Source organism: Oreochromis niloticus, linkage group LG23, assembly GCF_001858045.2.
Source record: "Oreochromis niloticus isolate F11D_XX linkage group LG23, O_niloticus_UMD_NMBU, whole genome shotgun sequence".
In the NCBI taxonomy this organism is placed as follows: Eukaryota; Metazoa; Chordata; class Actinopteri; order Cichliformes; family Cichlidae; genus Oreochromis; species Oreochromis niloticus.
Genome location: NC_031986.2, coordinates 41,793,762 through 41,819,532, shown reverse-complemented (window position 1 = coordinate 41,819,532; position 25,771 = coordinate 41,793,762). Strand labels below are relative to the sequence as shown.

The window sequence follows — 25,771 nt, the reverse complement described above, 5'->3', positions numbered from 1 at the left end:
AGGAAATTATGTGGGTTACAGTTGCTCCAGTATGAATAACAGGAACAGAAACAGACTATTTAACAATACAATATGTTACAGATTTAAGAAATAGCACAGTACAAATACAACAATACAAATCACTCAATAATAAATATCAAGGATTGACAGAGGTGATTATAAATAAATATCTAGAATACTGACAGCAACATTACTGAGCAGAAAAGAGTGTGTGCAAAAAGGGTGTAACTATTGCAGTGTTTACAGTTGTACAGGGAGATGGCCACGGGCAGGAATGATTTCCTGTGTCATTCAGTGGTGCTTTTTGGTAATCTCAGTCTCTCACTGAACGTGCTCCTGCGGCTAGCCAGCATGTCATAGAGTGGGTGGGAGATATTATCCAACATTGTCCTTATCTTGGACAACATCCGCCTCTCCGACACCACCTTAAGAGTCCAGCTCCATCCCCACAACATTACTGGCCTTGCGGATCAGTTTTTTTTGCCAATCATTGCATTTTGTTTTTATTTCCATTTTACACCTGAAAAAAGAAGTTCCAACTTAATGTAAATTAAGACTTGCTGCGTAAATCTGCTTTGATAGTTTTGATAGTTATTTTCTTTTTATCCATTCACATTAGAGTTAAAGCAAAGAAAAGATATAACTTTTCAGATATTAACGTGGAAGCCAGTCTGACAATTAATTAATGGGAAAGAAATGACCTTCAAAAATTCATTTTGTTGTTGCTGATTTACAGTTGCAAGTTGTAAAGGTTTAGATAGTGAAGGTTGCCTTTGCAAACTTTGGTCTTGTTTCCAACCCATCAATGATGTCCTCTTTATATTTCAGTTTATCTTTCACCTGATGAATTCATTTTTAAAAATCAGTGTAGAGATACACAGTTTGGAAGGGAAATATTCCGAAAGCCAAAGCGTCTTTTTAATCAAAATTTCCTCCCCATCACAGTCCACCCCTGTGCTTTTTCCACCATGAAGTTGCAGGGGAGACCTTCAGTCACATGTCTTTATGCCTTCCTCAATCCTATGCAGCCTGGAAACATGGCTGTCACAGGAGCAAAGATATTAGAGGGGCCGGGGTGTGGTTACAGTAGTTTAATTTATAAAAAGCCAGCAGGGTCTGACATAGCAGAGCTAATCTGCTCAAGAATGCCTCAGAGGGCTCTTTGGTGTGCGGTAATATGAATAATAGAGGGCAGGGTGAAAAGAAAGTGTGGAGTGCTGCTGGCGTTTTGGGCAGCAGGAGAAAGGTTGGAGGTGTTAGCAGCTGTCACACATACTGAGGTGCAGGCATTTGTGTGCTTATATGACGTGTGTGCTGTTATTGAGGTGGTGGAAGAGGCTGCCAGGCTCTGCTTATGGACACAAACAGAGAGTAACCATAGGACACAAGTGACTGACATCAGAGCTCCTCCCATTCCCTTTTTTGAAACATACCAGTGAGACTGAGACAGGGGTCCCTATAAAAACAAACCAGTCAATAAAGGACAAGGTCTCCAACGCCCACAGAAGTGAATCATTCACAGACAATTTGTTCCAGTGCAAACAGCCGTGTGAGAATATGTGACATAACACTTTGAATCTCTGGGACTCGTCACGTTCAGCAAACAGCCGACGTCGTTTTATGTTTAAATAAAAGATGGAAATGATTCAGGTTGAAACTAGCAAACAGACATCCAGGATACACTGAACCCATGAAACGTGCAAATCGAAGAAAGAGTCTCCTCACGTTTTACCGTCACTTATTAGGACAACAAACAGAAACAGCAGCAGATATGGCTGCACTAAAAAAAAGGAAAAGAAAAGAAAAGAAAAGGCATGATACATTTAATTTTGTTTTCTTGGTGCTGAGCAATCTGGCTTTCATTTCAATAGAGTTATTAGCCATGAGTAAGACTGCTTCCAATACAGGTAGTATCAGTCAGAAATCACCTGGCCTTATTTTGGTGCATGGAGCACTGTTGTCACTAAAGCTAGGCTAATGCTAAGTCATTACTGTCACTCAAAAAAAACACTGTCCGTCTAATAACCCACAATTTGATTTACATGAACATGAAATTGTGGTCGTGGAGCCTTGCAGTAGTTCTGGTAATTAGCAACATATGCTAGCTGCACCATGGAGATATAGCAGCACAGAAGATTGAGATGTACTTTTTAACCCAGATAAATACAACTTAATACAACTTGCTCTCTCTGCAGCTGCCTCTGCAATATCTACAAAAGGCCTCCTGTTCGACCTTCTAGATATAATTTAAACCACAACTGATGTCAACAAGTTCTGACATATATGAAAAAATCTTTATATAAATTGTATGGTTGAATTGTAATCATGTTTTGTTTTGGTTTTTTTGCTGGTGTTTTTCGTGGTGACTGACCGGAGATCCAAGGCTGTGGCCGAGCTCGTGTGCCAAAGTCAGCTGGACTTGTCGAGGAGGCAGAAACTGTCCGTAGTTCTGAATTGTGACCAGACCCGTGTTCAGGGTGCAGATAACACCGCTTTTGAGGGCCGCAGGCTTTGAACACACTCCTCCACAGTTTCCTTAGATAAAGAAAATAAAAGACAATATCTGAGATTGTGAGGTTCACTGAGTATATGACACTTAATACTATTTGTAAATATAGTTTAAAAGCTGAAACTTCTGAACATTCCGATTTATCCCAGCGTGCTCCTGAAAAACTTTTACATATACATGTAATGATTGTATGATATATTTTGATGATGTATCTTTGCAATTGCAAATGTCCAATGCATTTGATGCATTGGACATTTTTGGCAACTTTTTGTTAACAACAATGTTAATTTTATACAAAAAAAGAGTTTTGTCCATAACATTTTGAAATTATGGCAGGTATTGATCATGTTGATGAGCGAGAGGTCTCAGAAACTCATGTATCAAATATGATACAAAGGGCATTATAGGGTTAATTTTATTATGTTTGTTACTGTAATTACTTCTTATCTTTGTATAGCTGTCAATTCAATACATTTCTGTTTATTTATATAGCAGCAAATCACAACACTAATGCCTTCAAGGTGCTTAATAGTGTAAGGTAAAGAATTTACAATAATCCAAAAAACCCCAACAATTAAACAACCTTCTATGAACAAGCTCTTTGGTGACAGTGGGAAGGAAAAACTCCCTTTTAACAGGAAGAAACCTGTGGCAGAACCAGGCTCTGGGAGGGGCGGGGCCATCTGCTGCGACCTGTTGTGAGTGAGGGGAGCTGTCTGAGTGCTGCAACCAAATTATCCACATAGGATTTTAAAAACCACTGAAGCAGCTGAGAAAGGTAGAAATACAGGTCACTGCAAAGCTGTAACCTCATGAATTCCTCCTGAGTTGATAAGGAAGATCTTACAATCATAACAGAAACGAGCTGCAGATCTAATTAAAGCATGGCACCTGTTACTTTACAGGGTGATAAGGTTGCATAAGTGACCTTGTGCTACTGGAAGTACTTTAAACCAACAATGCTCTGCTGCTGAGGCTCCAGTTTGAGGTGTGGCTAGAGTCAGGTGAACCTGCTGAGCTCTCCTTTTTTCACACCAAAGCCTGTGGTGGTTTTCATTGCCTTTCAGTTTACATAATATCCATTGAAAGCCACTCTTACAATTATAAACAGCTGTCCACATTCACATGGAGGGATATCTGGGAAGTGATGTCACCTTGCAACTGGCCAGCCACTGAGCTAGCTCTACAGAAACCAGTCTGATTGGTCAGGCTGCACACCTATAGGTCAGAAAGACTCCGGTCCGCTGGCTGTTCATTGGATAAAGTATGATGTGAATACCAGTAGTTTGACATAGTTATCTAACTAAATTTTCAGTCTTATAGGGTCAGTTCTTCTCATTGTCAAGAACACACTGAACCTTGGAGGAGTCTAACCCGCGTTTTCAAAGCACAGAAATATAAGTGATCACAACATCATCCAGCTGGGGAGTTACTTCCCCATCTTTTCATTGGTTCCCGTGCACCCATGTGTCGGTTTAGGTTGCAGGTCTTGGCAGTCTGGTGACTTTTATGTAACATCCTCTTACATAATGTTATCAGCACCGCCATTTTGGCGGGAAAAGCTCACAACGTACGTGTCCGTTTCGGAGAAAACCGAGTTCGCCAGGTGTCATCGCGGACTGTGGGAAAATGTCGCTGGCATCTGGATCTCCCACCTGCATGTCTTTGTTACGCAGTGGGTGTAAGTGTGACAGGAAGGGTCAGGGACAATCAGAGGTCAGAAAACAAAAACAGAAGCGTACCCTATGACACCAGGCTGGAAGCAGTAGCAAATAAAATGTCTTCTAGATAAGCGAAGCAGGGTTGAGGCTATTTTATCTTTTGGCAATTGAGACTTTGAGGCTTTTAAGCTTTAGATAAAAACACAAAAAGAATTAAGATAGACTGCCATTACTATAAATCCTCCGCAAAGTTAAAAGTCAAACTGCCGAGCACGGCTTTTCCAGTCACATTGATGAAGAACGCTGCTTTTCTCCTCCATTCCCTCCTTTTGACCTGAAATGGTCCCCCTAATTCAAGGGGCTGCATTTCCTAGAAAGAGTGTTACTTTAGAGGTCCCCACTGTGGGTTTTGTCAGCGAGCGTGCAAGCGATCGCAGACTCGGCCTGCGCTCTTTTCCTCTCCTTTTCTCCTTCTCGTCTCTGACACACAAAGGAAGCGTACTGAAAGACTCCTATTATTAGCCTGCTGGATAAACACAGTCTGCATGAGCAAACAATCATCTGGCTCGTTTAAATCTAATGTACACACCGACACACACACGCACACACACGCACTCACCATCAGCAGGAAACATGCGTGCATATATTGTATACATACACTAACGGTAGAAAAAAAGCTTATATGGTGACACAGCATCAGTTAACATCATAGCACACACAAACACTGAGATGCTTGCACAGCACACACACACAAGCAAACACACATGGTTTTAATGTAAATGAGCAAACGCTACAAAGACGGAAAGGGTCTTTCCTTAGACCTGAACATATCTGGGGGAGTCGGAGTACCCAAATAAGACCTTTAACAGCAAAAGCAGATGTAGTGAACATTTTGAGTGCCAAAAAGAACAACTAGTTCCCAGATAATACACTGGTACTACTCAGGAAGGCAACCAAAAGTACTGCAAATAATGTACATCTATACAGGCTTCTGCTCAAGGCTGTCTTTGTCTCCAGAGTTCAATGACCTTGCAGTTGTGTATGTTTATTTGCTGTGTTATGAGGCTGTTTCGAGCATTTTTATTGGTCAAAGACTAAAGACTTAATCTGACGGGTGTGTAGCACAGCTCTTTATCAGCCGGGGTCTTACACTTTGTATGTTTTTCAGCTCCAATAATGTCAGTATAACAAAATGAAACTATTTCATTGAAAAGGTCTTAGCTGCCACTGCTGGTTATTTGCATGCATTCATTTTATTACTGCTGCCACTGTTGTACATAGGTTTGATTTTTATGTGTCTTTCATCTTTCTTAATTCTTCTTTATAATAAGGAGAGAGAGCAACAGTATTTTGATTCTCCTGTATGTCAAGTACATGCAGGAAATTGACAATAACAACAAAAACAATCATTGAATCTTAAAAAAGTCCGTTTTTTTTCTAGTTAATTGTGACAGGAGAGACCCTAGATGGTTAAAGCTTGAGGACTTTAATAATTATTATGGATGTATATGGCTATATGGACATATATATGTGGATATATTTTTTATATTATTAGTTGTGTCCACTCACTACACACATATTTCTCCAGATTACAGTGTGAAAAATCACTGACAGAATGACGACTAATTTGAAGTTCAGTCACAAGTTATGAGCCCTGCATGCCACCAGTACAGAATAAGGTTATTAAACAGCTTGTTATAGCTGAGTTTTTATGCACCTGATCTGAATAAGACTTTTTTTGGTACAACACACATAAAGCCTTTAATTGGTCTACTTACAATTACAGAACAAATAACTGACCTAATAGTAATTAGATACTTCTGCTGCTTTCTGAACTCCATGCCATGCATTGCATTGTATTTTACTGTGTTTTGACATTTTGTCCTTGTTTGAAAGCTGACAGAGAGGCGTGCAGGCAAAGGGAGTGGGTGGGGGTGGGTGACATGTGACAAAGTTCTAAACGTCCTACACTGAATGTCCCAGCACCGGCACAGGCTGAAAGGTGATTAACCACAAATAAGAGTCGGATCCAAAGGAGAGGAGCTGTGCTCTGTCTAGCTTTTCATACAGCAGATTATTTACAGATACAAGCTACATTTTCAAAGCAAACCATGGTAATGAAAAAAAAGTGCTTTCTCGAGTTTTCTTTGCAGCATTTCCTTTAAAGTTTCTCCATGTCTAATATAGCTGGTGAATATCCCCTCCTTTGTGTATGTATACATATGTTCGAGGCCATTGTAAAGATTCATTAACGCTAAACGTAATGTCTGGAAACTTACTGTCTTGGTGTGGTTCGAAACTCCGAGCTGAGCCCAACCCCCCCACTAACATAGAAAAACACAACTTGGAGGGGTTAGAGGAGGAGTTTGGTGTGGTGGATGGGGGTTGTGTGTGTCTGCATGTGTGTGAATGCAGCACTTTGCTGAGGCTGCAGATGGAAACGGGGTGTTTGAGTTTAAGGGCCAGTGGTGAAACCACTAAGAAACTGGTCATACGGAGGTCGAGTGTATCAGTCTGTGGAGGTCAAACCTCTCTGCTGTTTCTATGGGAGGTCACATGAGCCTGAAAAGTCCTAACAGTGTAACACTGCTGCTATGAATCTACAAAGTGTGTGTGTCTGTGTCTGTGTGTGTGTGTGTGTGTGTGTGTGTGTGTGTGTATTGCTTATGTGAGATGTCACCATGGCAATCATGTGGTGGAATGCAGCTCCAATCCTCTCTAAGTCGTCTAGGAGCGGCTGTGTGTGTGTGTGTGTGTGTGTGTGTGTGTGTGTGTGTGTGTGTGTGTGTGTGTGTGTGTGTGTCAAAGGTTCAGCGCACCCTAATCGTATATCTTTCTGGTGGTCTGCTCTCACGCCCCTGAGTTTAACCAATCAAATGTTGCATGTGAGACATAGAATCAGGCAAGAACCTCCTACCGCAACAGTTCTCATACATGTGGTCAAGTCCTTCCAGCACACCAATGATACTGCAAATCTACGGCAGCTGACTAATGCTTGAACAGTACAAACTAATCCAGGTATACTGTGGCAAAGTGGGATGGGAGTTTATTTATTATTATTTATTATTATTTTACATGCAAATAATAAACTCATCATGTTTTCAAAAGAAATGCTTTGTGTAACATGCAGGTTTGTATGTGAATAACTGAGGATTATTACTTCAATGTCTCAGACCCAAACACTGTATGTATGAAAGCCTTGAAATGGGAGCTGTCTAATTCCTGTAACTGTGCAACATTGTCATTTGAACAAGGAAAACTATGCTTGGATGCATTTTAGGGCAACCAGCACATAATAAAACATATGTGTTTCTATATATAGTTCTTACACCCACTTCGATACCTCCTTTAATGGACATTTTTATTGAAATATTCCTTTTCCAGGTTACAAACTTTTTAACAGTGACTGGCTCATATCCACACATTCTGTATAATTCTGTATAATGTATTTGCATAACGCTGAGCCTGGCTTATGTTCTCAATTCATCCTTTTTAATTTTTCAGTACAGCAATGCTCCAGCATATATTTTAATCTCTATTAACTGCTGAAAAATGCTTACCAATGCTAAAAGTTTAGATTTTTAATAAATAATGAAATGTTTTGGTCTTTGTAAAACTGTTTTCAGTTAAAGTTAGATTCATATCAGATTAAACTCAAAGTAGTAGTTGGACACCTGCTCTGTCTAACACCTTTTTTAAACTTTATTTTATTTATTTTGTTCATAGCGAGTGAGTGTTGCTGCAGTGTTCCAGCAGCAGCATGTTATCAGTAGTGATAGTGCACAAGATGAAGATAGCATCATGTCTGCTACCTGTGAGAAAGAGAACTGATTCTCTCTGTGTCGTGGAAAAACAATGAGTTTATTTTGTCCAGTTCTTGAAAAATGTTGAGTTGTTCCACCAAGTCCAGAGTATAGCTCATACTTGTATTCAGGAGCCAAAACACAGCTTATACTGATGTTTTATTAGCTGTTAATTAACTCATTGTACTGGGGTGGCAGAGTTGCAACGCTGACACTGACTGGTCCAATGCATGATGGTCTCTGTCAATAGATGGACCATAAAACTTCTGTAGGGAGAGCTACATGATGATTTTGTGGTCTATTAAACAGTGGATGTATTTCCAGGAGGCTGAGTCGCTCTGTGCATTATCTAGTGAATGAGTAAAGGTTCATTCGCAGCCTAACAAGTGTTCCAAATTCTTTGTGTGCTTCTTTTGTGAGGAAACCAAACACAATATTACATTTATGGCACCTGTGGAAACCAGTGTTTCCACCATGCTGCATATGCATTAGTTACATGAAGAAGTCATGTGTTTATGATTTTTGTAAAAGTGCCAAAGTGATTCTGACTCACCGGCTTTGCCTTCCCAGGCAAGCCCCAGCACTCCACTGTAGTCTCTGTCAGTGAGCAGGTAGGACAGGCAGAAGTTGCCCCAGTTGTTCTCCGAGTACAGACTTAGCAGCTTCTCGGGGCCGATGTACAGAGGAGACAGCGGGTCATTTTTATCCTCTTCTGTCATCACCTGGGGAGAGTCAGACAAACACAGGAACAATCAAACACGCCACAGTTCTGAGAGAGGTCCTGTATTTCAGCTTATTTTGTTGCTGTGACACTGTCTCACTTCCACACCCAGAAGAAAACACTTGGGCACCATCACAGACTGATGCATGAACCCAAGTATCTCAATAAAAAGCTTGTTCATTACATGATTTTGAATGTGTAAAAGCTTCACTGTGTGATCAGCGACTGAAGAACATTGCTCAAAGGTTTGTGGAGTTTGTGCACTGTTCTGAAGCTTACTCTGAGGGACTTGACTTTAAAGTTGATCAACTGGATTCCACTGAAGTCTACCTTGTCGTAGATGTCATTCACAGCCCGGATGTACGAGGCAACCTGAGAAACCATAGTTAATGCGAGAACAACAGGAAAAATGAAAACATTAACTGATATATCATAATAACTGATTCTATTTCATTTATAAATAAAAACAGGATTTTCAGAAGGTTTAGCATTTTATCCTTTCAGTGCTATAACTGATATTTTCTTCTTGAAGATAACCTTCTCCTGCTGATTTGAAAAGATTGAACAATAGAAATCTGTTGACAACATTGTGATTGTTATATATTTAAATGTGTCGTGTCAGGTAATCTATAAAGCACTGGGTGTTTTTGTTGTGGTTGGCACAGATTGTAGCAGTTTCAGCAAAGCATGTGCACACCGGTCACATGCGGAGGTTTGATTTTGCACAGCAGGAGACAAACGTACAAGAGAGCCTGTGGGGAAATGCTCATGAATGTAAATATTGACACCTTGGATGTAGGAGATATTCAAACTGGGTCAGGAGCCTCTGACAACAACGTTTTGCTTATTTACACTCAACGATCCCATCACGGCATCAGTTAAAGTATATTTTCTCACTCGGTGCAACAAAGGTCTGGCGCTGAACCAGAGACAACAAATGTGCTTAGGTGTAAGGTGGAAAGAATCTGAGGAGGGTCAAAGAGGTGCTGAAAGGGAGGACAGCACAAGAAACTCCAGAGAGAATAACAAGGAAACTAAGGACAAACTGACTTACTCATTAACTGACTTGACTTTGACTAATAAGAGATTTAATTAGTGAAAAAAGAGATTCGTGGGAGCATGAACTCACATCTGTGCACTTATCTTGTTTTATCAAAAAAATAATGACTCTTTATTGGTTTTTAATTTGGAGGAATCAGAAAGATAATCATACTGAAGTGGGTTTTTGCATTATCATATCATCTTGTAACTAAACTCAATTAAAAGTAATGCATCATGTGACCTCTGGTCTGATTATGTTTCTGACTGCATTGAGGCAATGCGGGGACATCAGCAGAAAGTAAGCTTTTAGCTGCTTGTCTGCTGATGTCGTGGCAGATGGCCCCGCCCCTCCCCGAGCCTGGTTCTGCCAGAGGTATCTTCCTGTTAAAAGGGAGTTTTTCCTTCCCACTGTCGCCAGAGTGCTTGCTCATAGGGGATGGCATGATTGTTGGCTTTTTCGCTGTATGTATTATTGTAGGGTCTACCTTACCATATAAAGAGCCTTGAGGTGACTATTTTTGTGATTTGGCGCTGTATAAATAAAATTGAATTGAATTGATATTGAATTTTAGCCCAGCATGTCCTTTAAATTCAATGCCTGTTCAACTGGAAAGTATTAAAAATGCTTTTAGTTTCCATCTGTAAGCTCAGAGTTGGTTTTTAATACAGCTGCAACAGTTGTACAACATTACAACTGAGGGATTTTCATGCTTTAAGCTTTATGTGTTGTTTAAAAATAAAGAAAAGCGCGGATGTACCGTGGATAACTCCACCCAATCAGAAGTTAGTCGTCTTCTTCTTCATTCAGCTGCTCTCTTTAGGAGACACCACAGCAGATCATCTGTCTCCATCGCATCCTCCTCTGTCACATCAACCTTCCTCCTTCACTACATCCATGAATCTTCTTTCTGATCTTCCTCTTTTCCTCTTTACTGGCAGCTCGAAATTCAACATTCTTTGTCCAATATATCCACAGTCCCTCCTCAGCACATATCCAAACCATCTCAGCCTTCACTTTAACTCTTTCTCCAAACTGCTCCACCTGAGCTGTACCTCTGATATATTTATTACTAATCCTCTCCTTGGTTATTCCCAGTGAAAATCTGAACATCAGCTCTGCCACCTCCAGCTTGGCCTAGAAAGCATTTAAGCATAGAAAGCAGTGCTTGTATAAATGGGTGTGAATGGATGAATGATACATAAATATGTCTGTGCAGGTTCTCAGTCATCCAGGTCATGGTAGTCTAAGGAGCTTGGGAAGAAAGTGACTGGACTTGTTTCCCCTCTGGTCAGAGAAGCTTCCTCAGTTCTAAAACCAAATGGAGAGTCCCAGGTATTTAATCCTTAGTGGGAGTTGTCCCTTCAGTGCGTCATTGACCCACTATTGATCATGTGCCTAACCACATGAGCCAAAGTGTGAAAAAGAGTGTGGGTCATTATCAGCAGAGGTTTCGGGTAAAAGCATTGTGTGACCTTGCCCCACCCTTTCAAGTGATCCTTTGAGATCACCTGATGCAAGATGTGAAGTGGGTGATGAGGTGCCTCAAAACTGCACTGTAGGTGGCAGACAGTTGGAGTTGTAAGCCACCGCCTCTGTTCAAAGATGGTGGTTCACAGCGGATATAGATGGCTTCTCTTACTCCTCTTTCAAACCATCTGTCTTCTCTGTCCAAAATGTGAACTTTGGCATCCTCCAAAGAGTGACCTTTGACCTTTAGATGCAGATGCACAGCTGAATCTTGTCCTGTCAAGGTGGCTCTTCCATGTTGTCCCATGCGTTTATGGAGTGGCTGTTTGGTTTCTTCAGTGTAGAGGTCTGAGCACTCCTCGCTGCACTGCACTACATATTTAGCTTGTGTTTTAGAGTTTTGTCCTTGGGATGAACCAGTTTTTGTCTGAGGGTGTGGCTGGGTCTGAAGTGTACTGGGATGTCGTGCTTGGAGAAAATTCGCCTATGTCAAAGCATAACGTGCTTTGAGTTCTCAGGTAGACCAGAAAAGCACTATACAAGAACCAGTCTGTTTACCATTCACCAATGTTTTATCAATGATTTTCTAAAACTTTAATTCTGATGTGAAAGACCGTGTTTGGGTAGGCAGAGCCAGCCATGGCTATTATCTGCTTGGCTTCAGTTTTCAAAGAGTGGGTGAAAAAGGGAAGATAAAGATAAAGCAAGGTAAGCATGGACAGTTCACCATTTACCATGCATTTAACATCTAAACTTCCCCTTGTTCTCAGCATGGCAGTTTTATAGTTGTCAGTTATATGTTTTAAAGAACATACTGAAGACACTATTTAGAAAAATGATAACAATTCTGGTCTTTGCACCTGACACAGAGCCTCATTTAGCCATGTTTGCAGCAAGTGCGACATAATGTCTCCGCAGTGCGTTGCGCCATGGCTGCTGTGTGCGTCAGAGTGGGGCCTGGCATTTGCCTCTTCTTTCGGCCTTGAGGTAGCAAACACTTTTATTTTTAGTACTGTTGACTAATATCCAACCTTAGCCCAGCAAAATGCTCCTTTAATACTTAAATAATATGATAGCAGGTAAAACCTGACACCGTATACTGAACTACTAGCTGGTACAGTTACAAAAAGGACGATAAGCAGTAAACAACCATAGATTTAGTATACAGTTTTTTTTTCTGCCTGTATTTTGAAACAAGAGGCTTGAATGATAATTTAAAGTCTGGCTTTTTTCATTAGGATAAGGTTTTACTATTGACAAATGACATTAAGTGACCCGTGTACCCAAAATCCAAGACACCGAATGCAGTTTAGAGTGTGTAAACAAAGCGTGGAGAGTTCTGCCAACAGGAGGGGAAATGTGCTGTGATTTGATGCTCCTGCAGGATGTCCCAATAGAGAAACACTGTGTGCTCTTAAACGAGCACCCTGTGGCCCTAAAGGCAGGGGATCTTTTGTTTGTGATGTCAAAAAAGCACAAAGAATCAGAACTATTCTTAGCTCTATGTTTTTTTTACATGTTTCTATTTAGCTTTATGTGAATCTTTCTAACCTTTGCAGCAATCCTGAATATCTTAAGCCAAACATCTTGTATAAAAGTGGCAAATAAGACCGTTTTGAACTTCTCACCTGAGCCACAACAGCTTCGACAGACTTGAATCTTTTGTAGTAGAGGTAGTCAGCATGAACGTGGAGGAGGCAGGTGGTCTTTGACTCATCCAGAGTTCTCCTCGCCCGGCTCACTGGTGCCTCCTGTGGATAAAAATGCAAGGACGTGATGCAAAAGAAAACAAACCGATGGGAGACCGATTTGAAGTTTGTTATTCTCCATAGCAAATGTTCAACAGAATGTAATGAAATTACAGATCTGATTTAGGGAGAAAGATGTCATGAGGTGGCAAAAACTGTACATACACGAGTTTAAGAAAATGAAAGCAGATGAAAGCGAGACTTTCTCAAAGCAAATGTTGACACAGAGCTCGTACTCATGACCTAGTGGGAGCGGGGACAGGTAGTGGCAGGAACACAACTTGGATGCTTAAATGGGAAAAACATCTGTTGAGAACATCTCATGACCAAACAGTGGAAGTGATCTCTGATAGGAGGTATGTTGTTAAAAATGGATTCATACCAATGTCCCAACATCCACTGTTGACAATAGACTTTGAGAGCACCACCCACTTGGTCATAGGTTAACAATTTTCCACGTGCCCATGGGGAATATTAGATTAATTGATACAGCAGATGTTTATAACAGCTGTTTTTATCATTTTACAGCCAAGGTCGCCTGTGAGGCGGCCGCTCAGCTCCCTCCTGGTCACCACGCTACCGGTGGTGTGATGACAGCCTTCTGGAGTTATAAACAGTAACTTACTTTCGGTGACTCACGAGGCCCAATAAAAGTGAATGAATGGTCAGTTATAAAAGATGAATCAGACACATGAGTGAATTTCTTCCAAAAACATTTATAGGATTGGCTATAAATAAAGATTGCAAAGGAGGAAAGAGGAGGAAAGTGGATACAGTAGATCCCTCATTCAGTTTATGTCTGGATGATCATACCTGACTGGATCTGAGGTTTTGGGCGAGGACGTTCAGAGTTTTTGCAGCACAGAATCCATCGGGGGCAGACGTCATGTATGACAGAGCTACACAGTAACAAACACAGATATTTACAGTCACAAAAATATTGAATCTGCACTGTTCTTCTACCTCGCCTTTAGCCAAATACACAGAAAGGTGCAGATTGCCAAGCCAATGAGTGACGTTTGTCCTTGAGCACGTCATGTTGCTTTCTCTTCAGTCATACTAAATAACTGAGCAGAGATCAAAGGCTTCCTCCACCTGCAACTATTCAAATTTATTGGAACAAAAGAGACATTGAGAAAGATCAAAATAAACACATGATGTAATGTACTCGTCGGCCACAGTGTGATCTTTGGAAAATATTTGTGCTGACATGATAATGGTAAATAACTGTTGCTCTGCATGTTTGTTTCTCTAGGGGCAATGATCAGTGAACAAATACTGAATATATGTATGTAAGAACTGGACTGCACAGAAACATTTCCTGCCTGTACTGATTGCTAGAACTATCCCCAACCCTGTACCCCAGCCCTGTGTGATGCTTATTCTCTACTAAATAGTTGCATTTGGTCACAATAAAGACTTTACTCCTCTAATAAGAAAAAATCTACAGCTGTTTCTAGATTTTGCTGGCAAATTTTGAAATTCTTTCTTTTAGACCTGTTCCTGCTGTACTTCACTTTATTTATTTTTAGTCATTTCCAAATGGAAGCTAATATCAGCAATTAGAACAAAGAGCAACAGAATATTTAAAATATCAAGTGAAAGGCCCTCAAACTGGAAACTTACACGAAAATCACATCACATGATGCAGATCAGTCATGCGGTTCCACTCTTGAATTTGCTAACAATAACAAAAGCTGGGGATTGGGTCCTTGTGAGCGACCATTCGTGCAGCAATCATGGGCAGAAGCACCCTCACACAATTTGTAAATAGACCTGCATTTGGAAACCAGCACACTGGTCTGGAGTGAGAGCAATGGAGCCACATGTGGAAATGATGTTATAACTGCTGCTCTGATTTCATTAAAACATTGTCCGTGATTTGCAACACCTCTGGGAAGGCTGTCTCATTCAATCTGATGCAATAATGATGGGTCTGCAGACACGGGGGGTATTGCTTTTGCATGTTTTGGCGCATCATGTTGCATTGAAAAAGCTGCAGAATTTCACAAAAGTGCAAGAAGTCAAAAGGTGCTCACACTGAAAGAGTACAAGGTTTATAGTCAGGAAACCAGTGCAAATGTAAAGTAATGTAATCCACTCTGCATTAATGTTGACCAAATATTATTGAAATCCACAGTTACAGTAGAGTCACATGACATGATAATAAGTGACTTTAAGGGGTAATGCAAAGTGTGTGTGTGAGAGACACTCAGGCATGAACCTACAGTGAGAGAACACATGATTGGATCACACCATGTTATCAAAGTCCTTCAGCCAATAAGAAACACGTAATTTATCCTATCCATAGCACGAGTGGGGGTGGGTATAGATGCAGAGGCCTAAATGCTGGGTGTCGACTACCCACAGACTGAATTATTTCCAGACCACATGTCCATGTTCTCTTTCTTAGTCTGTTGAAGAGTCTCACAGCAGAAGACAAATCTTTGTGTAGTCAAACTTGCAAGCAAATAGTTTCTTCTTTATAATATTTGTTAAGAAATAAACACCTTTTTCCAACTGGAAACCAAAGACAGCAACTAAATGGATTTAATTGGAATGGCCTCTTGTACAGTCAGGGCAAACAGAAAAGGATTTTCCCAGATGAAAAAAAAAAAATCAGTGTCACATTTCAGCCAAGACCCTCATTTCCAACAGCTGCTGGAAGCCACTTCTACCGTGAAGAAAAATGTAGAAAATCCAATCCAGAGTCAAAGTCTTATTCCAGCTTTTTAGTGTAACAGTTACATTATTTACACACAAAATTACAATCCTGCCACATAATCACAGAAAAGTTAAATCTTTAATGGATGCTCTTCCTGTGCATAAATTGTTGCATTGTGGTGGAGAGATTTGGGTTGTTGGGGAGCAGGTCCAACACTAGCACTGAGGTTGGAAATGAATAAAATATGTGTGCATAGGAGAGCTCCGTTTTTGGCCCAAAGTTACTGGTTTAGGGGCCAGATGAGCTTGTTGGACCCCCTTCTATTTTCTGGGGGGCTGGAGCCTATCCCAGCTGTACATAGTGGGCAGGTCGTTTGTCCTTCCCAGGCCCATGTTGGACATTAGACCTCTCTTTCTTTTATCCCATAGCCTCTGTCTCTTATTGTACTCGCTTTTATTGTTGTCAAAATATTAATTTTAAAAAAAGCATAAGTGTCACAAGCATCATCTGTGATACAGTAGTATCAGATAAACTGTTTCCAGCGGGTGTACATTACTCATGAACACATGGTCATTGCCCAAATTAGATCTTTGATCTAACAGTTATTCAGTGGAGTCACAGTTTGCCCAATGATGTCATTTGCCCACTAACTGGGAAGTTGCTTGACGATCCTACTTCAGATATTTCTCATCATCCCACGTCTTGTCTATTTATGCAATTTACGAGACTTAAATACACCTAAAGGTACTTCCCACTATGAATGACACTTGCTGAGTATTTGTTTGAAATAATGTACGAACATTTTGATGCATCTTCAGCCATTTTCACAAATGCACTGAACCTTTCTGAATTAATCAGCAGAGACTCAAGTGTCTAGCCATGCTGGAACAGATTAAATTGTATTAAAACCGCAAAATACAAAGTCTGTGTGGGGTCCTGTTGTGCAGATTTACCCAATGTGAGACTTGCCTCCTGGAAGCTCGGATTAGGAAGCACCCTCACCTGAACCAAACAGAGGATTTTAAGCAGTGAGAACAAAGCTCAGACAAAATACCTGCCTTTGTGTGCTACATGCCAAAAAGGACAACTATCATTTTCAAGAGCTAAAAACTCTTACATCAGCATTTTTCATCCAGAGCATCACCTACACGCAACAACTGAAGCAACTTTAGCACCGACTCAAATGTTTGATGACTTTCTTGTATTGCTGGAATATCAGGAGTTCAGCTGGGGTGAGAGTTATTTCTCAAATTCTCCAAGCTTGCATGTAATAAATCAGTAAATACAAAAAAAGTAGATGTTTGAAGGTCCATTTATGTTGTTGTAAGATTATAAAATGTAACATAAATCCTCAGTAGATGTTCTGAAGAGGACATATATTGTGGGCAACGACTACTTCCTGATTGTAAAGCCACTTTCAGTTTGGAGGAGCAATTAAGGACCCAGCAGTTAAACATTAAAAGTTATAATAAATGTGGGTATTTATTACTTTTCATTTAACCAAAAGAATGTGAGGTTAATAATTACCCATCATTTCTAGGCTACTCCCTAGCAGTAGGAAGTAACTGCAGGTTACTCCCTATGCACGATCTCAGGGGCAATGAGTACACATTCCCTGAAACACTGTATTTACTTCCAAAGTACTTAAGATGGCTTAGATGGCTAAAAAGATTCATAATAAATTGATTTAAAAAAAAGTTAATTCTCATATTCACAATGGAAAGTCAATGATATAATTAGATAAACTTAAAAAAATATATATATATGAAAAATGTAAAACTGAAAATTTCCCTTCCTTTTTGGTATTGTTAATTTGTTACACTGACAGTTATAAACTGCATTTTTGCAACATAATTGTTTTTTAAACATCTAGGGGGCAACCAGTTTCCTCTATCTTTATTTATGCAGCCCTGAAATTAAACAAATTTGTTTCTTATTGCCTTTTTGATAGTATTTACATGCATAACTTAGTGTTTAGTATGTAGTTATGTTCCTACGATGTGTCTATGCATTTTAACTTTTTTGCATGTAGTTTAATGACCTTTAATGGTATGATTGCATTAGCCAAAATAGATACTGATAATTTAAGTTTTTATTCAAATTTTTAAATGACCAGGACAATACTGGCCATCACCTACGGGCGGAAGACTAGCTGAAGGGTTCCCACAGTGCAGACAAAATGACTTGGCACATTGTTCATATGTTACTTAATGTTACCACACTGCACTATGATGATTTGCTGCAATATGTCCGCTCTTGGCTTGACCTGTTCCCCAGATCTGAAACATGTTATGGCATCCAGTATCCCATGGGGGATGGAAAGTTCCTCATGCGTCCCTTGTTGCCTCCACACGACACCCACGGGAAGTGGAAATATACACAAGAGCAGACACATTATGTCACCCATCTCGTGGTCTAATTTACCACTTTGTTTAGAAGCATTGATTGTTTATTTATCATCTGCAAAATCTTTCACAGCTTCCTGCAGATATGCTGGCCTTGTGAATGAAAGAGCAGGATGTTAACAGCTTCGATGCTATCGCATGCAAAGTTTGGCTACAGCTTTGAAAGACGCTGAAGAAACGGCAGGAGGATTAGGGAGGAAAGGCAGCCGCGGAGTCTGTGCAGACTTCTGGAGAAACGGTGGGGGGAGACGGGGTTTCTTGCACAATGTGAATTATGTTTCCAGTAAAAAGCTTTCTTGGAAAAATTCAGATACTATTGCAAATATGCACCTTCAGCAAGGGAATCCCACTTTGGCATCCACATTGATTCATGTACTCTTTGACAGTTGTCTGATGTTCCCCATCTGGACAGATCATATGATCCTAAGCCAAACCCAAGTTCATCTTAATCTGTTGTTGTAGAAATTGTCTCCAAAGCCCTCAAACCCTGAAGAAGTCACCACATACTGCCTTTCTTTCTTCGTCTCCTTCTTTTAGAAACCTACCTCGTCTCCCCCTTCTCTCACTCCTCTTACTCCTGATTTAGGCCCAAGCCTCACCCACCCCTCCTGTTTCAAAAGTCACACCATCTTCGGTTTATCTTTTCTTTGGCCAGTGACCAGGCAGTGAGGGCCCCTACACCCCCTCTTAAAGGGTTGTTCTGTTACATTATAAGGTCCCTGGGTACTACACTGACCTCTAGTAACATTAGTTTGAGAACTACAGGCTGCAGATACTACACAAGAGAGGCGCACTAAGGATGAAAAATAGTGGGAAAGATGTGTTGCTGTAAAACTGCCAAAAGGGCCATTAATCAAGCTATTGATATGTTTATGCCAAAGGCCAGGAAATTCAGGTCATGGTGTATTATTTGGATTGCAAATGCACAAATATCCTGCACAGTGAGCATTACTGGGACCATTACCCAGAGGCACTAGAAGTTTGAGTGCAGGACAACCTTTTCATTGAAGTCAAAGCAGTCTTACCCATGTCGTCCTCGCGGTAGATTATCGAGTGGTGGTCTGTTGGACTGCTGGTGTATCTGTCAGATGGCTCTATGTGATAAGTCCCATTTTCTGTATGGATAGTTCCCTCAAACTGTCCCTGTAACACAGAGCCATGGCAGGCAGAGACAGGTTCACCTGCATGACCAGGGCAGGAGAGACTGGGATTAGAGAGAGGTGAGAATATATATGATGCTGACAGAAACCTGAATACTGGGGGCAGCAGCTGCACACACAAGGTGAGGTATGGGGTAATAGAGAAATCAGCCTTTTGCAGCTCAGATTACTTTTTAAAATTTTTTTATATATTTTGCATATTCTGTTGTATTTCTTTTGTTGTACTTTGCATAGTTCTTCATAATGGTTTTAAAATTATCATTTACTTTATTTGTCTATTCTGTTTGCCATCTGTGGACAGCAAAGAAAGAATTTCAGGGAAACCTGTTTCTTTCCATTGCATATGAAAATAAACCTTGAAACCTGAGACTTGAATGAGGACTTTTGAAATTCTGCAGAGGATCTTTTATCCTTGTGCCCAGCACGGCTTATTTTGGCCTAATCAATGTGGAGCTATTACTAAAGATGTTTCTTCAGGTGGAACTTTCCAGATATAGCCCAGATTAAATTTTGATTGTAGTGAAATTGGTTAAATAGATCTTTGCTTTTTTTTTTTCTTTTTTTTTTTGCAAATGTAGACAAATTGTTTGGAGTCCTACAGGATGACAAGATATCTCTGTGATACCTACCTTCTAGTATTCCTGAGTAGATGTGGGAAAGATCAACATACGTTGAATCATTTTCACTGACTAATGTAAAGTCTTTAGAAAATACTGCTCTGTTTTGCCTCAAAAGCAGGTGGAAAGTCCTGAAGGGAAGAAAAACACAAACAGCAGCTTACAGATGTGGTCAAAGCTTTGTAGTGTTGTGGGAAGTATGCAGATCTATAATCTCCTGAGATATATGGACTTATGACTAACTAATGTCTGACATGTGTTATAGGTTTAGGAGCAACAACAAAGAGTTTGCACAGCAGGTATTTCCTATTAGTTTAACCAAATAGTTGCATATAGACAGACATTTTCAACCAGTTGCCCAGACGGAAATGTGAAGTTACCTGTGAAAAGCAGTAAAATTCAAATGCAGTGTATAGTCCTGAGATTGTGTGGCTCTCTTGGCTCTCAAGTGCTTCCTGTGAAGATCTTCCCTGTCGTAAGACAAGCCCTCGTAATACTTTATGTAAGGACTGATGCTACTCACAGTACCTGTTGGAAAAGAAGACGTTCCTATTACTGGAGAAAAGCAACATTTTGAAAGTATTTTTGTTTCTAATTTTCAGGTTACTCTGATTTTAACAGCTTGTGTTATTCTTTGAAATAGATAGAAAATCATGACCAAATGTTTTGGAAGTGCTGGCTCCTCTTTTTCATAATGACTGCAGTTCTCTATAGCATGCTGGATATCAGCATCTGAGCCAAATCCTGATTGATAGTGATGTATTCCTGCCTTATCCGCACTTGAAGTTGATTACAGTTTGTGGGCATTTGCTTAACCACCCAGTTTTTAAGGGCTGAACACACAAAGACCAACTTCTTTTAATGATCCAGGAACAATTTGGTGATAATCTGTACCTTTTTCGAAATGATAGAGCACCATTTCACGAAGCAAAAGTGATAACTAAAGGCTTACAATAAATCAAATTAACATTATGTTCCTATTGCTGAGAAGTTCCAGTCACCCGTTTCAACTTATCTAATTAGTGGTCATAGTGGGGTCTCAAGTCTGTTGCAAGGCCAACACAGAGACAGACAACCATTCGCACCTACAGGCAATTCAGGATAACCAATGAAACTGCATGTATTTGGACTGTGGGAAAAAGCCAGAGTACTCAGAGAGAATCCACACAGACAAAAGTCTTACCCAGATGGTGTATTTGAACCCCAAACCTTCTTGTTGTGAGGCGCCAATGCTATAAGCACAATGCCACCATGCTAGCCAACTGAGAAACTCACTAAACCTTATCCGACTGAGAACCTTTGGTCGGTCCTTATAAAGCAGGGGCTCAAACAGAAACACTTGACCAGCTTCAAGCACTGATAAGGCAGGAATAGTATGCCATAAATAAAGATAACAGTCCAAAAGCTGATATCCCATTCTGGTTCGAAATATAATAGAAACATGTTCAAAAAGACCAGATAAACAAAATCTGAAGGTTCCAAATTTGCACCACTGCCAAAGCTTTTGGTCATGACTATAAGCAGCCTTTTGTTCTTATCAAAAATTTTAGAGAAAGCTGTCTTTCTCCAAATACAGGCCTACTTAGTTGCAAATAATATCACTGACAAATTCCAGTCTGGCTTTAAGCCACACCATAGTACTGAAATGGCCCTGCTAAGAGTCTACAATGATCTTCTTGTATTTGCTGACTCCTGTCGCCCTGCCGTTTTAGTTTTATTGGATCTGTCTTCAGCTTTTGACATGGTTGATCATAATATTCTCTTGAGGAGGCGAGAGCATGTTGTAGGCATCAAGGGTTCTGCCCTTAACTGGTTTAATTCTTACTTCTCGGATAGATCCTTTTCTGTTGTGATGGGAGGATACTCTTCCTCTGTTGCCCCTCTGTGTTGTGGTGTGCCCCAGGGGTCTGTATTGGGCCCTTTATTATTCTCTTTGTACATGTTACCCTTGGGCTCCATATTTGAAAAATACAATATTTCTTATCATTTTTACGCTGATGACATTCAAATTTATTGTCAACTGACTGATGATCTGTCAGCATCACTGCACTCCCTGTTCGATTGCCTGAGAGAGGTCAAAGATTGGCTATCGGATAATTCCCTCATTTTAAATGAGAAAAAAACTGAAATTATGGTGTTCGATAGTCATATTCCTCGAGACCAGCTTGCTGCCCTGCTGGGGCCCCTTGCTAACTCTCTCTCTGACTCTATACGTAACCTGGGTGTCTATTTGGATAGCTCCTTTAAGCTGGATAAGCAAGTGTCATCTGTAGTTAAATCTGGCTTCTTTCAATTGCACCAGATTTCTAAAGCTAAGCATTATATACCACACAGGGACCTGGAAAAACAGACTCTATCCAATCCTTTAAATCAAGATTGAAAGCATACTTATTTAACCTGGCTTTCCTGACCAGTTAATACCCTTTTACAACTTTTTATTAATTTTATTATTTTATCTTCTTAGTAGATATTTTGTATTCACGATCTGACCTTCCTCCTGTATTGAGGCTATTTTACTTAACTCTTCCGGTCTATTAGTGCCTCCATTCTGTCTGTGCTAGTGCCCGATCTGTACTTTGTTATTGACTTATGTTGTTTCGCTGTATTACTGTGAAGCACTTTGGTGTGCCTTCGGGTTTTTAAATGTGCTATATAAATAAAAGTGTATTGTATTGTATTGTATTTACAGAGTCATTTATATTTGGCACTCTACACTACAAAGTCAATCCTGATGCAGATGACACATTCCTATTCTTACAAGATCCTTGTTTATTACAGGAGACATATTCATTTTTTTAAACACAATCTTTACTCTGTTTTGTTTTCCAGCAAGTTGTGTTTGCAGGTGTAGGAGGTTAAACAGCAGGGGAGTTGTTTTGGAGTTGTCATGATGTTTTCCTTGGTTTTAGATGCCTTGTTATCTAGGGCCATTCTAAGATGCTAAGGTTTTGAAAAAACTGTTGCTGTGATTTATTAATGTAAACTTAAACCAGAAATGTGATTGTCACTAAGTGTCAACATTCACTCTCTCAGTAAACACCGGGTTTGTAAAAAGTTAATTTAAAATTAGACGTGAATCCAAGTCTGCTATTCATTCTATTAGTAGTTTTATAGTGCAGTGGTTTACACATGGGCATAGTAAGAAAAACATCCACAGTTCAATGACAAAACGAGATCCAATTCAAGACACATACGAATCCCTTGGAGGATGTGCCAGGAAGCATCTGGTGTAAAAATCTGCCAAATCAGATATGTGGGGCTTCCCAAAAGTAGCTGCTTCTAAATTCTCAAAAATATCTTTCTTTATTTTGGAAGGTTTTTTTAAATTAGTTTCATTGTTAAAGCAAAGAAATATTAAACATTTTGAATATACATAACTTATTGGACTTCAACGTGACTTCAGATCAAGATTATGATGACATAAAGTTTGCTAAGCACATTCATGCTAAAAGGGGAAAAAATAAATCCAGCAACAAACCCAAATTTATCCTAAATAATCTTTCCAGACAATATCCTCTTGGCATAGTCACAACAATTTTAACTGTCTGTCTGCCTAAAACTAATCTGCCATCTACTGAGTGTTTTCTGGCTAACTGAAGAAACCCTTGAGGGAAGAAAATTATAATTCCCTGTAGCTTGCAGCCATTTTTAGTTGCCCATCATGAATGACTCCCGCATAAATACACTATAATGCACTCCAATAAGCAAGACTAAGTGAGCAAAACATTTTTCTCCACTGCTGATAACACTTCACAAGAGCACACTTCTGTACAGCATTCCTGGGGGGACAGGTTGAGACATGTCTCACCCAGGACAGACCAGTCCACCAAAACAGAACCATTTCATACACACAGACACTCAGGCAGACTGACGCGCACATATGCACATGTGACTACAAACAGCGCTGTTTTTAAGTTCAAAGACCTTTTATTTAGACAGTATCTACCTGTAATCCATTCATGGCAGCTGACAAGCAAAAGCAGCAAACAGCAGTGTTGGACCCCCATCGTCTCCTTATTGGTGCGCTCTTCTCCTTTCCTCACCTCTCTCTGTCTTTCTCATCCCATTTCTCCTTACCTTTCTCTTCAGCTTCTCTCGTACCTGTGGTTTCCCACACTGGAATGTGACTACTCATAAAATTCAAGCCATGACACAGGAAGATATGAACACTGACACACTGGAGAGGCAAATTCAGACTTGTTTGCTAACAGATACCTGCGCAGTTGCAGGAAGGCTTTCAAATGAAGTTGTGAGATATGTTTCTCAAATAGTTAGCATAGCGCAGAGATTCTCACTTTTTTTTTCTGGTATGTCCAAGTTCAGAAGACAAAAGACAAAAGCATATTCTGGGGGGGGGAATCAATTATTACTAATAAAAAAGGATAAAAGTTGAATTTTAAGGAATTAAAGGTCCTCAAGATGAAATTTCCCCAGAGCCTGCCCAAGAGGTACAGAGCTCCTGGTGGGCAAGATTAGAAGTGACAGAATCAAAAGTCATAGAACTGCTGTGAAAAAGTATTTGCCCCTTCGCCCCCTTATTTCTTCCTTTTTTGGGTATTTGATCACCAAACTATTTTTTTTTGTAGCCAAAATAACCAGATTAAATACAAAATGTATTTTTTAAATGATGATTTCATTTGTTAATGAAAAAAACCCTCACTAAACTTGCCTTGCCCTCTAAAAGTAATAGCTGAAAAGGGCGGCACGACCAGTTCTTATATTTAGGGGCCAAATACTTCTTCCACATATAGAGTCGGGTAGGTTTGGATAGATATATAAATAGAGGAATCAAATTCAAAGAGGCACATTTTCTGATCAAAAGTCAACAGAATAACACAGTAGTTGTTTGGTAAAACAAAGCATACAAGATTACGTTGTAAATAAGTTGCTTGATCATGTTGCAGTTTTTAGCGTTGCAATGATTCAGCATTCCTGAAAAAGGAAGAAGTCTCCCACAGGTTTAATTATTGACCCTTGTGTAGAAAAGAAAGTGCTGAAATGGTTCCTTCTCATAATAAATACGAGAAGGAAGTAATCATTTGCATGACTACTGTGTGAAGGGTATTTTGTGTCCTCATCCTGAGCAAAGGGGTGACAGTTTAAGATTTTAGAACAATAGCAGAACCAGGACATTAGTTGACCTGGAAGTGATGCAAATAAAACAAAGGTTTTACTGCTTAAAATAAAAGCCACCTGTTTCACTTCTGCAACAAGAAAAGCAACATGTTTACAACAGTTTCCCACATAATTAGAGATATCATGAATCAGAGGATTATGTAATGATAAAGAAAGCAGTGATATTCAGCTTAGATTGGATGTGGGAAGTGCTACTAAATTAATGTGTGGATATTTATGGCTTAGAGATATGCATTTATACAGTCATGGTAAAAACTGATTAAATGGCTTAATTTTTTCGTTTCATATCAGAAACTAATAACAATCACCTAGTCCTCAGCAGGTGCTAAAAACAGGTAAATAAATGTAACCATAACAAAGCCAAAATGATGAAGCTGTGTGGAAAAACAATAAGTGCACCTTTGCTACTTCCATAGGAATTAAAAGGGAAAATGGCAGTCGGGTCAAAAGCACTTCATTAACTGATCATCAGCAAATTCAATTTCAATTCAATTCAATTTTATTTATATAGCGCCAAATCACAACAAAAGTCGCCTCAAGGCGCTTTATATTGTACAGTAGATAGCACAATAATAAATACAGAGAAAAACCCAACAATCATATGACCCCCTATGAGCAAGCACTTTGGCGACAGTGGGAAGGAAAAACTCCCTTTTAACAGGAAGAAACCTCCGGCAGAACCAGGCTCAGGGAGGGGCGGGGCCATCTGCTGCGACCGGTTGGGGTGAAAGAAGGAAAACAGGATGAAAGACATGCTGTGGAAGAGAGACAGAGATTAATAACAGATATGATTCGATGCAGAGAGGTCTGTTAACACATAGTGAGTGAGAAAGGTGA

General features: G+C 39.9%; 1 protein-coding gene across 2 annotated transcripts in view; it reads right to left on the bottom strand.

The window, feature by feature from the left end:
• si:ch1073-396h14.1 (disintegrin and metalloproteinase domain-containing protein 10) overlaps window positions 1-24,029 on the bottom strand; it is a 33,162-nt gene extending 9,133 nt beyond the window's left edge. Inside the window, exons 1-9 of one of the 2 annotated variants that reach the window (XM_005479026.4) lie at window positions 23,745-24,029; window positions 20,179-20,326; window positions 19,811-19,929; window positions 19,047-19,202; window positions 13,765-13,850; window positions 12,832-12,954; window positions 8,974-9,066; window positions 8,527-8,695; window positions 2,372-2,535 (exon numbers count right to left, since the gene is read on the bottom strand). In XM_005479026.4, the coding sequence (XP_005479083.1) occupies window positions 2,372-2,535; window positions 8,527-8,695; window positions 8,974-9,066; window positions 12,832-12,954; window positions 13,765-13,850; window positions 19,047-19,202; window positions 19,811-19,929; window positions 20,179-20,326; window positions 23,745-23,805 (1,119 nt within the window). In that variant the 5' untranslated portion in view covers window positions 23,806-24,029. Of the gene's footprint in view, window positions 1-2,371; window positions 2,536-8,526; window positions 8,696-8,973; window positions 9,067-12,831; window positions 12,955-13,764; window positions 13,851-19,046; window positions 19,203-19,810; window positions 19,930-20,178; window positions 20,327-23,744 lie in introns of those variants that run through there. The other variant, XM_019352016.2, reaches the window with a different exon arrangement.
• Between the last annotated feature and the right edge of the window lie 1,742 nt (window positions 24,030-25,771).